This window comes from Falco punctatus, assembly GCF_963210335.1.
Source record: "Falco punctatus genome assembly, chromosome: 10".
In the NCBI taxonomy this organism is placed as follows: domain Eukaryota; kingdom Metazoa; phylum Chordata; class Aves; order Falconiformes; family Falconidae; genus Falco; species Falco punctatus.
The window spans coordinates 16,333,361-16,347,978 of record NC_137590.1 but is presented as its reverse complement, the minus strand read 5'-3'; the positions used below and the strand labels follow the sequence as shown (position 1 = coordinate 16,347,978).

General features: G+C 52.8%; 1 protein-coding gene across 1 annotated transcript; it reads left to right on the top strand.

Moving 5' to 3' along the window:
• The first annotated feature begins 5,564 nt into the window (after positions 1–5,564).
• On the top strand, positions 5,565–11,733 carry COMMD7 (COMM domain containing 7). The gene is made up of 9 exons (XM_080404064.1): positions 5,565–5,778; positions 7,437–7,490; positions 7,592–7,694; positions 9,283–9,339; positions 9,419–9,456; positions 10,007–10,097; positions 10,216–10,265; positions 10,777–10,825; positions 11,346–11,733. The coding sequence occupies exons 1-9, from the start codon at positions 5,623–5,625 to the stop codon at positions 11,420–11,422; spliced, it is 675 nt and encodes a 224-aa protein (XP_080260190.1). The 5' UTR covers positions 5,565–5,622; the 3' UTR covers positions 11,423–11,733.
• The last annotated feature ends 2,885 nt before the right edge of the window (positions 11,734–14,618 follow it).

Here is a 14,618-nt window from a genome sequence, read left to right as displayed (position 1 = left end):
TTGTATGTCATCTCACAGAAAAAAGGTACCTCTAAAGAGGATTTTTATATTTAGGCTCCTGCGAGACATTTCTGGTACCCTCTGCCAGGCTCTCAGCCGCTCCTGCTGCACAAAGGCTGGCAGCTGGCAGCCTCTGCCAGGCAGGTACCAGAGCAACCCCGCACCACTCCCCATCAGCTCTGGGGCTCTCCAGCATGAACAAGTGGTGGGACATGGCTGTGGGCACAAAGCTCCTCCGCTCCATCGCTGGAGCAGCTGCAAGAAGCCAGGAAGTGTGGCCAGGGCTTATATGAGCAGGGAGCAGGGGCTGGGGAGACGTGGGGGGTCCCTCCCCACCCCTGGGTGCAGGCTGCACGACCTCTGCACACCGTGCCACGGACAGATGTCTCCCTGTGACGGTGGGACTCCCATCTGCAGCACAGCTGGACTGTGCAATGCTTCTGCAAAAAATCATCCCAGCAAGAGACATTTTCACACCTCGCTGGCCTCTCTCAGCCAGCATTTCACATCCGTGGAGCCGGTGACCGACCAACTGAAAGAGCTGCTCTCTGTCACCATCACAACAGAGTTGGGAACTGGCAACATCCATTCACATCTGAAGTGACTCCTTGTCCTCATCTTCCACTGGGAATGCTTCCCAGTGACCGCACCAGCCCTTCCATGCGTGACTCATCACTCCCGATTGAATCCTCCTCCTCACCAAAGGCTGCTCAGCCATTGCCTTCTCTGCAGTGTCCCCGGGCTACAGCACCAGGCACAGCCCCTCTCTGCCCACTCAAGTCTCTCACTTCAAATTTCTTCCTAAGATTCTCCTTTGCCACCCTGGCCAGGCAATCCAACACCATTCCCTGCCCAGCACTCTGCTCTGGTTCCAACCACCTGCTGTCTCTTGCTTTGCACCCAAGCGTTTGAGCTGGGACCTGCTCTGTCTTCCACAAGCAGCATACCTGGAGATTCCAGACAGATAAAGCAATTGAGCAAATATGTGTCGTTACCTACAGCTGTGAGCAGCAGAACCTTGTCATCTCTGGATCTGTGGGTCCCAGATTCCCAGGCCGCAGTAATGGCTAAGTGCTTGTTGAGTCTTCTGGAAGGTAGAGAGAAGCATCAGCACCATTAAATCACCTTGGGCAGTTGCAAGCTCCTCTAGAGGCCCTGGGGTAGGGAGCAGGAGGAACTTTCCCTTCTGCTAAAGCTGGTGGTGATGCTCCTGCTAAGTTCAAGCTTTGGGGTTTCCTGTGTTGGTGTACACACAGCCCACAGCACAGCAGCTCTTTCCCAGCCCACAGTAACAACCATTTTCACTGCCTGGCATTCTTCACTGCAAGACCCCATTGGAGCATGTCCCATGGGACATGTCCTCCTCTTCCATGAGCTGCTCCATGGCCTGAGCCCTTGCCCCAGCCCCATGCTGACTGCCTACCTCTCCACTAGCTCCACCAGCTCCTGGTGAGCTGCCACTCCTCACCACTGCTCCTCAGAGAAGGTCTCCTGCCCCCAGCATCTTTCCTGAGCCTGGGACAGAGCTGTGCTACATGGTGGCAGGGCTCTGGCTATTGGAAGCAAGGTCTGTCCCCACTGTGGGAATGCCTCATCCTGCTGCCATATGCGGGAATACAGCCTCCAGCCTCCCCTACAGCTGGCTTTTCCCATCTGGAGGGAACTGCTGTTTACACGGAGATAGGAAGTGTTACCCCTCCTACATGAAGTTTCTAGCCCTTCCTGTGGGCTGGCCAGGACCACATGATACAAACCTCTAATAAAAATAAGGTTAAAAGTAAGTGTCATCCATGTAACCAGAATATCTAGAAAGTCCACAGCTACCAGTGTGTAAACTTCAAACGCAAAGGCACACAAAGAAAAATCTTCAATGCCTCTCTAACAAAGCTGGCCACAAAATCCTCTTTTTCCTAGAAAACAGGATACGCCTGCTACAGCCTAATCTGAAGTGACGAGGCCTCCCCAAGCTGCCCTCCTAAGCACATATACTTTTATCAAGAGAAATGGGCTGCCAGCATGCAGTCAGCCAGCAACAAGCAGAGCCCCTCTGCGCCAGGTCCGAGCTGCTCCTTCCCTCGCGGGTGAGGGATTATCATCCCCGCTCACGGGCAGCGGAGTCGCAGAGGAAGGGTTTTGCCTCCAGTCACAAGGCAGGAGCATACCAGCACCCAGCACCTTGGCACGCAATGCTTGCAATAATTTACTCCTGTAGCAACGTTTGTCTGGGAGCAGAGTGTGACGGGGGAAAGGGCATTAAACTGCAGAAGACACTGAAATCCCTGTCTCAAAGATCTCATTTATATCAGCCTCCCTTGGGAACAGAACTAAACCCTCCAAAGTTTCAGCTGGGCAATCTGCAACACACCAGCAAGCCAGGAGGAGCTGCAGCATCCCTCAGCCCATGTAGAGAGATGTTCTGCCAGGTCCACGCAGCTCAAGGCAGATGCTGCAGATGGGCAGAACACACAGAAAGCGGGTGGGCTCAGCACCAGCTAGGGGGAGAGGTGGTCTGGGTTTTATCCCCAGCTCGGTCACACAGTCTTACCTTTTCCAGGCCTTTTTCAGGCCAGCAAGTGCAGGCAATGCTACCCCGCTTCAGGAAGGTGCTCCAACCCTGACCTTGGGATGACTGCAGAGGGCTCTGAGAGCTTTGCATGGAAAGTGGCAGCTGAGAACAGGACGGTGACACCCCGGGATTTGATCTCTGGAGACTATATAATAAGGACCCTTCCCACTCTCCGAGTGCTGAGGAAGCTTTTCAAGTTTGACAGGTGAAATGAAGCTGAAAAATGCATCTGAAGTAGGGCACATTGATCCTCTGTCTCATTTTGGACTGCACCGTTTTTAATACTCTATTTTCCCGTGTGTGTTCCCTCCCCCCACGGCTTTTCGCTGCTGCTTTGACTGTATTTGTGGTGAACAAGCGTGCATATCTGTAACTCTGAACTGCTGTCCCCAGCTTGTCCTCAGCTCTGATGAGTCGATCAGGACATGTTCTGCATGAGAATGGCCTGGCAGAGGCAGCCAGGGGGCTGATGGCTGCCAGGGGACACAGCTTGCCTGCACTGGGCAGGGACAGCCCTGGGGCTCTGCTCGGGGCTCTGGGGACCATCCTGCACCTGGCACCCCTCTAACTAATCCAGTCACCCTGCAACTTTCTCTTTTATTTGAGTAAATCCTTTTCAAAACTGCATGCTGGCAGAACCAAGCCTACCTGCCAGTGTAGAACTGCCAGTGCCATAATGGGGTTCAGGGCACTTGCATGCCACACTGCAGCCAAACCACCATCCCAGGAGGTGAGACTGCCCAGTTTCCTGGGGGTTGTCTGAACAGGATGTTATGAACACATACCTCAACTTAAACTCTTCTTCTTGGATCCTGTCACTCAACTTTCCCCAAGAATTTGGTTTGCTGCATGGGAAATTGTTTAGCAACGTTGGCTTCTCCCTCCTGCCGTACCTCCTGCATACTCACACAAGCACACACGCGTGCACCGAGAGCACCTTTAATCAGTTCCTAAAGCATCATCCTAGAAAGACACAGGGAAATAAAGATCAGTCACATGCTGCTCCTGCACAGCTAATCCCGGCATACAGACCAGACAGAAAACTGCCTCGTTCCTTATTTCAATTTTTCGGCCACACAGTGCAGGTGAATGAATTTGGGTGGTTACGAAAACGTGCAATAATTGACTGCAATTATTAATTTACACTTAGGAAAATTTACATGAGGCTGTATGCAACGTTTTAAAGCCAGAGAGGGATATTGTGTCCACATGCGCTACCACCCCGTGCTACTCAGTCCCAGCATCTCCCTGAATGAGTTCTACTTAAGATTAACCATCCTTCAGAGACAAGCATATCCTGTGGTTTTAGACATGCCAATGTGGACAGTTCAGCGTAGAACCTGATAAATTGTTCCAATGTGAAAAAACACCTTGTTTTGAGATGTCCTAAATATTTAGGGTCAAATCCTGCAAGCAACCCACATGCAATTTTTTCACTTCAACAATTCTACTCCATGGAGGTACACAGTTGCACCCTGCATGTATGAAATAGAAAATCTCCCAGGTGGGCTAGGAGGTAGAGAAGAAAAGGAAGCCTAAATGCTGTTTCCAGCCAGACCACCAGTAAATATCTATTAACTCACCATTAGCGGTACTTGGCTGCTTAATTCCTTGTCTATAAACCACTACTGGGATATCTTCACAATGAAAGGCACTATAAAATTTCCTACAGTCTCATTTGCAATTGGAAGTGTCAGTAATAAAACAGAAGCCCTTGTGGGCTGCTGCAGTTCTACCTTCCACATAGGCTTTTATACGCTGTCCGTCTGCCAGGCAGCCAGTGAACACCTTCCCAGATAAAACAGATCAGACACATTCACATTGATAGTGGAATAGCTGCTGGAGAGCTTATCTTTTTGCTCTTGGAAAGCTGCAAAATAGCAGCTTAAGGCAAGGGAGTGTTTAAGGATGCAATCAGCTCCATTGACCTCTGCGGGAATACATCAGGTTTTAGTATTTCCTGAATCAAGACCTTCCTCCCGAGCACAAACAGAAATGAGACCAGGTAACAGAGGGTGAGAAGGCGATTTTACAACTCATCCGTGTTCCTACGTGTCTCTGAACCAAGGAGACCTCCTGCTTATGGGTTATGGCAAGAATCAGTTAAAATGCCCCTGTTAAACCCTGACCCCTTCGAACACAGACACTTTCTGCCGAGAGCTGCCTCCCCCATACCCAACGCCGGGCCAGGGAGCAGCTGGCTGTGGGCCATGGGCCACAGGCACAGGGAGCTGCTGGGCCACAGGCCACGGGCCACCGTGGGCACAGGGAGCTGCTGTGAGGTGGCCGCCAGTCCCTGCCTGGCTCAGCACTGGCAGCCGCAGCCCGAGGGGGAAACCGCACCCGAGCTTCAGGTCCTCAGCGGAATTTTCAGGAAAAAAACCACATTCACCCTACAACTATGTTTTCTAAACAATTTATTTGAGTTTTTTGTACAGAAAACCAACTTCGGCTATTCAGCCATCAGCCAGGTGAGGTTCAAGCCTCTGCGCAGAGGGTACCCACAGTTCTCCCCCTCTCTGCCCACAGCCGGGGCTCCAGGCTTAGCAGTAACATTACCTTCCACGGAAGTGATCAAGTGCATAAAATTAAACGTGTGGCTAAAAAACTCTAGGACGGAGATCTCAGTGGAAGGAAGAGTATAAGCACTTACTGCCACGAGACTCGCAAGGCAGCGCTCATTTTGGGGTGCTGCCGACTGCCCGGGGTAGGAAAGCAAGAGCCTGTCCCAAACCGTCCCACCAGAGCCACCTGCACCCCGGGACCGCGCACCGGTGCCCGAAGATGAGCTGAGGGCGAGCCCAGCCGCGCTCCCCCCTGCCCACCCAGGCGCAGCCTGCGTGGCCTCGGGGCCCGTGGCACAGCCCCCCTGCGAGCCCCGCCGTGGGCAACCGGCTCCTCGCCACACCGACCCCCCGCCCGCCGCCAGCCAGCGGCTCCCCCAGCGCCGTGGGGCTGCGTCGTGGGCCGGGCGGGGGGGGGGGAGCCCCCCGGTGCCCGCGGCCGCCCGGCAGCACCCAGCGGCACCGGCGGCGGTGCGGAAAGTGCGGCCGCCAATGCTCAGGCTGAGGCGGGCGCCTGCAACGGGGCTGGGGCCGGGCGGGGCGGGCGGAGCCGCGGCCGCCGCCATGGGGCTGCTCAACTTCACCCGCGACCCGGTGCCGGAGGCGGTGAGCGGCGACATGCACAACCTCAACCAGCTCAGCGCCCAGGTGGGGCCGGGCCGGGCCGGGGGGGAGCGGGGCGCGGCCGCGGGGGCAGCCCCGGCCGGGGAGCCCGCGGGGCCCGCGGCAGCAGGGCGGCCGCAGCCGGCTGGGGTGAGCCGGAGCCCGGGTGCTGGGCCCAGCCGGCCCCGCGGCTCCGGAGCAGCCCCGGTACCGGGCCTAGTTGGGGCCAGGAAGGCCCCACAGCCCCAGAGCAGCCCCGGTACTGGGTCTCCAGCACTGTACCCTCGGAGCATCCCCGGTACTGGGTCACATCAGGCCTCCAGGCCCCACAGCCCCAGAGCAGCCCCGGTACCGGGGCCCACCGGGCCCAGCAGGCCCTACACTCTTTGAGCAGCCCCAGTACTGGGCTGCACCAGGCTGCCAGGCCTCACCCCCCCATAGCAGCCCCAGTACAGGGCCCCATAAAGCCTCCAAGCCCCACAGCCCTGGAGCAGCTCCGGTATCAGGCTCCATCGGGCCCAGCAGGCCCCACACTCTCTGAGCAGCCCCAGTACAGGGCCCCATCAGGCTTCCAGCCCCCACAGCCCCAGTACCGGGCCCAGTCAGGCCTCCATACCCCAGTGCCAGGGCCCCTGCTGGGTTTCGGCCTGCTCCAGGAGGGACCTGCACTGTCTGGTGCCTGGGGCAGGGCTGTGGAGCGTGATCCGGGGCTCAGCCGCAGCCCCAGGCCTGGCCGGGTGAGCCCCGCACACCGCGGGAGCTGGTTGCTCAGGCCGCAAGGCCTTCCCAGTGAAGGGGCTTAGGCTGTCCCCTGTGTGGGGAGTAGGGTCCTGTGGAGCACTGTGTTTTCTCGATGGAACTGCAGTATTTGGGGGGTGACTGATACCCCACGGCCCTCCTGCCCCACGTCAGTGCTGCCAGCCAGCAGTACATGTCTGCCTCCAGGTCACTGACACACCAGGTGTGCAGCCGGATTGCAGAAGCTGGTTCTGCTCCTGCTAAAGTTAGTGGAAGATATGAGGCTTTTTTAGCTCAGCTTGCCAGAACTGTGGGTAACAGCCTGGTGCCGACTCTGTTACACAGCTGATGACAAGGGTAGGGCAAGATGAGCCGCTGCAGCAGCAGACCAGCCAGCCATACCCAGCAGGTCATGGCCAGCAGAGGAGGGAGGGTGGTAGTGCTCTGCCCTACAGGCAGCCTCTCCAGCCCTGCCAGCTGCACGCTTAGAAAACTGCAGTGACTAGACCCTTAACCAGTTCTCCTTTCCCAAGTTAGTCTGGTTACCCCATGGAGTTTGTGAAACATGAGAGTAGATGTTTGCATCTTTTCCCACTCACAGTTTTTGGATTACACAGGATAGAACAGCAGCTTCTGATTAGTCACGAGTCACAAAAGCCTGTACAGTGCCAGCTACCAGCTGCACAAACCCTTTGAGAGTCTCTGAAGAGCATCCATGAGCAAATCCTTTCCATAGGCATCTTGTAATGCCAAGGACAGGGGTACCTTACCAGCAGGGGAGGTCAAACTCTGGGACCAATGTACCGGGGGCAGGTGGAGCTGCATCAAGGTGGTGTATCTTGATGTAGATTATATAGATATAGATATAGATGATATATATAGTTGTGGTGGTGATGGTTGTGGTGAGGTGCTGAGAAATGAAGTGTGCTGATGCCTGTCTGTAACACTGTCCTTTTTCTTCACAGCAATTCTCAGCACTGACTGAAGTGCTCTTCCGCTTTCTAACAGAGCCCAAGGAGGTAAGGCATGTGCAGAACACCAAGGAGAAGTGTGTGAATGCAGCTTTCTGGTGAGAAACATGCAGACATAAGATTGTGTCACTGCTTTTTCTCTTGGGCAGGTAGAAAGGTTTCTGACTCAGCTCTCAGACTTTGCCACCATGAATAAAATCAGCTTATGCCCTCTGAAAAACATTGTCAAAAGTATTCTTCTGGTGCCCAATGGTAAGTGATCATTTGCATATGCTGCCCTGAGGCCAAACTATTGCATCCATTCCTTCGTGCTGCTAAAGTATGTCTTCAGAACTGCAGTGTGCTTGGTTTGCACAATTAAGTGTTAATGGTTGGTGATAAATGGCTTAGTATTTAAGAATCAAAAATTCTGTTGAAATAACCCTGTTTGGTGACTTGGGCTTTGTATTCTGTATACTCTGCCTGCACACACATTTCACAGGCTTAACTAAACTCACTTAAATGTCTGGGCTTTAAATGCAAGCACAACACTGTGACAGCGCTTGGTTTAACTTGTACCTGTAAATCCATTTTGCCACACCAGTGCAGCCTTATGTTGGAACCAAGCCTTTGTAGTAACTGCCGTCCAAGTGGGCCAGTACTGTAAATTCCTACAAGGACAGGCGCTGTTTGAGACTGGTAGAACAATGTACACATCCCTCTAGAGTGGTCTGGAAAGTGGCGTAGTTCTAGGCCATATAAAGGAGACATCTGTCCTTACCAGCCTTGTTTTAGAAAAACACTTATGTGTCCAGCAGTTTGTCATTCATAAATAGTGGGGAAGAGGGGCAGGGGGATTCCCCTTGAATACCCCAGACTCCAGCACTTTATGAGATTACTGTAGTGTTGTGGCTGCTGTTTGACATGATAATGCATCAAACACCTCCACTGCACGTTCATCCCATTGATCCTTCTTGTTATTAATAGTCCCCGGCTATTATCCTTCAGTCCTGTGTTCCCCATAGCTTTCTTCACAGCAGTGAAGCCATGCACAACTGTTTCCTGCATTTGGTCCAGACTCGTTCTGCTACTTCAAGCCAGTCCTTCTGTCCAGGAGTAGCAATGAATAATTTCCTATCCTATAACTGTCTTGGGGGTATTTAATGTGGAATCAGCATGTTCTCACTTCCTGATCCTGGCCGAGGTACACGCAGTCTCATCGTTCCTGTTTGTGTGCACTGGCTCCAATCCCGCTATAACTTTTCCTTAGCTCTGGGATGCCACAGACAGTATCAGAACAGATTACAGCAGATAACTTTGCCTATGTGCTACACAGACGGGAAGCCACGTGGGATTGGCAGTCTCTTTCAATTTATGAGATTCCTGCTCTTGGCTTCAGAGAACAGAATCCTTGTAAACTTCCATGTGCTGCCTGCGCCCCAGAACAAAGGAGGCAGGCACAGCAGGCGAAAGTGTTATATGCACACGTTCACACCCATAATCCAAAACACAGCAGGTAGGTCAAATTAGTAGCCTGCCAGCCTTAACAGTTCTCCTTTAACAAGCAAAGCTTCTAGAGGAGAGAAAGCAGTGACTTCAAAACACAACTGCTGCTGCTGTTTCCATGGTTACCTGCAATGAAATCTCGCCCTCTCTCTCAGGCACTCCCATAGCCCTGACTTTTAAAGCACTGGGCATCTGCAAAGATACTAGCAGGCACAACTGTATTTCCTATCCTGAGGAGCTGTGGTTTGTTTCAAAACACAGCCTGAGAACAGAGGCTTTCTGTCGCGGGGTCTCCATCCCTGTGTTGGTTTGACTCAATAAAAAGTGATTTTTATTCTCTGCATTGTTTATTCAGGTGCCCTGAAGAGGAATTTGTCTTCCGAACAAGTCAGAGCAGATTTTATTGCTCTAGGTAGGTCACCTGACTTTCACTAAATAAAAGATAATTAATATTTATCACATATAGTAATCTCATCTGGTTTCTCCCACAGGCCTCAGTGAAGAGAAAGCCAGTTATTTTGCAGAACAGGTATTAATATATTTTTGCTTGTTTCTAAGCTAACAAAACGACAGTCTTTGAGTGGGAGCTTGTAAAGCCCTGCTGTGCTACTGAGATGTGTCAGCACTTAGGTATCTTCTTCAAAACTAGTTCAGAATTTTGAACTGAGGATCCTTGGATAACTGACAAGGAGCACTTTGTCCTCTGCCTTATCGGTTTCATGATTCCTGCACTTCTGTGTGGCTTTCATTTAATTGTTTTTCTCCTTTGCACGTGTTGAGCCCCGAGGTCATGCAGTCACACAACTGCACATGACTTTTTGCACAGATATTGTTACACTGAACCAGTACTAAAACAAAAACAGTGAGTTTTGTTTACAGAAGTGACAAGGGAGATGGAAATCCTAGCAGGACTCAAGCGTCTTTGAAAGCCCTCCCGACCACATTAGTTTGCCCCTTCGCACACCTCCATTTCAGGCTTCTGCCATCAGTCTGCCTTGTTTCTGACTTAGTTGAAATTACAAGTAACATAAATAGAGGCCTCTCTGAACTGATTTCTTGTGTGTCTTCTGCTCTTGCAGTGGAAGGTGAATTCCCCCACCCTGACACACCTAGCTGTTGGTCAGACGCTGATGATTAACCAGCTGATAGATATGGAGTGGAAGTTTGGAGGTAATAGCGCTAAAACATAAACTGAATGGGTTGGGAAACCCAACAGCAGCTCTCAGCTAAATAACTTTTTCTTTCACAGTTTAGCTAACAGATTATCTCCCTTCTTTCTGACTCACAGTGACTGCTGGGAGCAGTGAACTGGAAAAAGTGGGAAGTATCTTCTTACAGGTAAATCTCCTGCATCAGAGAGTTCAGGTTGTAGTGCAGTTAAGGAACAAGCTATGAGCAGGCATGTGGGAAGCACTGACTGTGAGAGGAGCTAGAGGAAAGCTAGATCTCATAAGTAGCTCTGCAACAGTGCATCTGCTTCAGGCTTCTGAGTGCAACTGGCAGCAGATAGCAGGCATACTGCTATTTGTTTCTCTTCTGAAGACACCGTGTATCACAGAAGTGTAGCCCACTCTGAAAAGCTGTTCAAAAAGCTCAATCTGGCAAAGGTCATGCTATCTTGGGGAGGGAGGGGAAATGTGGCCATTTATAAGGACTTCCAGAGATCCTCCCAATGTCTAAGGAATCTATTCCTACAGTGACATTTCCTGAAAAGCCTGTCAAAGATGTGTGTGCTTTGCAGCATGCTGCCTGTCTGAAACTCACAGCAGACTCCTGTACTTCTGTCTTTTCATGGTGCTCAGAATACACGTCTCTGAATTAAAATACCTCTGCCTTTTCTTCCCTTAAGCTGAAGCTGGTGATCAAAAAAGGGAGCCAAATGGAAAACGTGTATGTAGGTGAGTTAACAGTTCCAGAAGGGAAGTATGCGAAAGCTGAGTGGCTGCTCAAGAGCTTCTGGGCATTGCTGGAGGTGGGGGAGCTTTGGGCGCAGACCCTAGCAAGGGTCACTGCGAGAGCCTCGCTGGTGGGTGCTGTGGCCACTTCTGCCCTGGCCCCTCCCTGCCGCACTCATGCTGGGAGCATGATTGAGGAGCACTGACTGCTGAGCTATCTTCACATCTTTGCATAAGTAAATATAGATAGATATGCCATAGAGCTATGAAAAGCGGTCAGAGCAGCGTGGCAGACAAAGAAAGTAAGTATTTCCCAGGTGTCAGTTGCTGTTAGGAGAATCCTAGCCCAGAACCTCGTGCAGTCCAGCTAGTGTAAAGAAATGGCTGCCGAAAGTCAGTCACAGTGTCTAATCCTGCCTAGCTTAAATGGACACAAGTTGCTCTGGGGGAGCATCAGAATGGCTTTTCCAATGTTGGAAGTGTAACCTGAAATTTAAGACTCAATGCCTCTTTTTTTCTGCAGAGTTAACTTTGCCCCAGTTCTACAGTTTTCTCCATGAAATGGAACGAGTCAAAGCCAGTCTGGAAAGCTTTAGCTGAAACTGCATGGGCCTGAACCAACATCTGTCCGGGAGGGTTAATCTCTCCTTGTGGGCCTGCAGATCTGCTCTTTCCCAGCTGACGCCGACACTCTGATAGGAGAATACAAGTCTGTGCAACAAGCAGTGGTGTTGCTGCCCAGAAGGACCCATCAGTCCCTCAGAACTTGTAATTTCAGCAAGTGTTCAGAAGCAGCTACAAATCCACTCATCTCTTTTATTTTTTTTTAATACTATTACAAGAAATTGTGGTCAGAAATAATGTGGATACTTGTATTAAAACAGCAAAGAAATAAACCCATTCCCATCCTGCTTCATTTGCATCAGAATTTGATTTTGTGAGAAACAGAAGCAAAGGATAATTTTCAAACTTGGAAGAACTAAGCAGAGAGGACAAGGGAAGCAAGGAGAGCATCTAACCAGTGAATCACTTCGCACTTGCTTCCAAGCCTCTCACTTCTCTTGTATTGAGAAATGGATTGATTACATCCTCCCTAGTCATGCCCCATCATGGAAAAGTATCTCGATGGTAGACGAGTTCAAATATTAAACAACCAAACATCTGCCTCCATGCATGGGGGAGGGAAAGACCTCTCAGGGGGTGGCTAGAGAAATCCAGTTTGTATGTGCTGGGCTCTAGCGAGCAGCTCTTTAATCTGCAGTTTGTGTGACATTGCACAGTTGGATCCAGCCCATTTCCTGGTGGACATACGTTCAAACCCCATGAAGCGCCATTAGCTCGGCTCTTTCATTGGCTGGTGGCGAGGATGAGCGCTTCGTGGGGAAGCAGAGGGGTGCTCCTGACCTGACGTGGGGGCAGTGGAAGATGTTATGTTCACTGAGGTTCCTCCCGTGTCCAGACTCTTAATTGTCCAGCACCTTTTGCCAGCCTGAGCTTGCTGTAGCTTCCTCCCATGGCACAAAGCTGAACGAAGCTCCCTCTTACAGCACGCTTCTTCCACCGCTGGCATTTTCTGAGGCACCTCTATGTCCCTGACATACTTTGCCATCACAGTGGGGGGAATAAACTGCAGCACTAGGGAAGACACCAGCAAGATACTCCCCGATTCCTGAAGTAATTAACTGTCCTGCAGCATCCTGCAAATCTGCTGTAGGACAAGAAGCATCGTGGCTCCCTGCTTGTGCATCTGCTTCCAGTTAAAGCGTGCACAAAAAGACAGTTTTCTGTGAGAAAGGCATTACAAAGCTCCCTGCAACTCACAGCTTTACCCGCAGGTTTTCAGCTTGCAGAAAGCCCAGCATTGTTCTGCATTGCATTTCATGCAGTTCTGCATGAGTGACTAGAACCAATAACAAGTATGGACCTCGCCATGTGTTTGGGAACCAGCTTGGGGAATCCTGCTGACAAACTTGGGGACAGTGTTTGTGTATTTATTTTCCCATGTATTAGGCCATTCACAAGCACTTCAAGCTCTGTCACATGATTACGGTAAAAATAATTTTTAAAAAATCCTCTGAAATAATGCCCTGCAAAATATTCCATCTCCTTTTGGGTGGCAGGAAAAGCTGTTTTGGGGAGGAAGTCTGAAGGGTTGCTTTCTCAAGACAAAATAAATTCTTTTGCTTTACATTTTCTGCTGTCTGTTCCTATTATTTCTCCTCACGCTCCCGGTGCCAGGATGGCACCACTCAACCCTGTCTGGTTATGGCGGGAGGTGGACCAGGGCGATGCCAGAGAAGATGCCAGGCTCAGCTGTGGGTCAGGAATCCGCCACCCCCCAGCGCTCCTCCCCCTGCCCGGTTGGGATTAAGCCGCTCGGGGCTGACGCATGCCGCGGCCCGCTGACCCCAAGCGCAGGGGTCACCTCCATGCTGCTCCGCAATCCCCACGGGCACCTCTGATCAGCGGCATTAGAGAGCGCTGCCGCCGTGCTGCAGCGTGACCTTCGTGCTGCCACCAGCGGTCCCGGTACCCCGGGAGAGCCCTTTCATCCTGCGCACTTGGCTGTGCATGAGCCGAACTGGCAGCCGCGGCGGGGAGGGGGCGCAGGGAGGGAGCCAGCTCCGGCAGTGCTGGCACAGGGCAACGCCAGCGGTGGGGGAACCGGTTTAGCCCTCCCCATTGGGCCGGCTGGGGGCAAGCACGGTGCTGCGAAACAGTGCAACGGCCATGGCTGTCCTGCACGGCGCAACGGCCACGCGCAGCACGACAGCCGTGCCTGTCCTGTGCGGCACAACAGCCATGCCTGTCCTGTGCAACGTGGCCCCGGCTTTGCTGCCAGCACGTGGGGTGATGGCGAATGCCCAGACCCCCGCACTGGGACTGGACAGGCGGTGAGCGCAGCCCGGCAGAGCCATGGGGAGGGCTGCGTGGGGACTGAGCCGCAGCCGGGAGGGAAGGGGCTGCCGCAGTGCCCGTTTCACCCGGGTCTGCGGGCAGCTCACGGTGCTCGGTGTGCGCAGCCTCTTCCTGCTGCCCATCAAGCGCAGCCAGCCAGAGCTAATCTCCGCGGGACAGCGGGCGCAGGGGAAACGGCCCCTTACCGGCTTGGGGTGAAGCTAACTGTGATCCTGCAGTGGTTTGCCTCCCCAGGGGCTTTCCCGTCCCATTTCCTCTGGGGGTAGCTGTGCTGCAGCCCCCTCCCCATTCCTGCCCAGGCCCCTGCTGTGGAGCAGGGGGTACACGTGGGCCCTGCCAGCTGCAGTGCAGCCCTAGGTGTGAGGGCTGCAGTGGGGCAGGGGTGGCTCAGCCATGCTGAAGCTGCAGCACAGCCTCCCCAGCATGCCCCCCACCTATGCTCAGATGCTGGTGCAGCCCTACTCTGCCATCTCGGGGAGCACCTTATTGCACTACGGGCTGCCCCCAGGGGAGATGGCAGGGGGTCCCCAAGAGCCAGGCTGCAAGGGGTCTGGCGCTCCCAGGCATCCCACACACCCATCCCTGCCAGCCTCCAATAAAACCACACTGGAGCAGCTGCGACCCAGGGGCTGCGCTCGCAGGGTCTGTTGCTTCCCGGCACTGATTCAATGCTGCATCTTCTCCCCACTGGAAATGGCAATGCTGCATCCAAAAACATCCCGGCTCCCTCGGTCATTAGCATCTGACATGGCTGAATCACAACAGCATTGAATCGGTGCTGGGAAGAACAGACCCTGCAAGCCCAGCCCCTGGCTCTTGGCTGCTCTGGTGCGGCTTTGCTGGAGGCTGGTGGGGACGAGTGTCGGAGTCCTCCAAG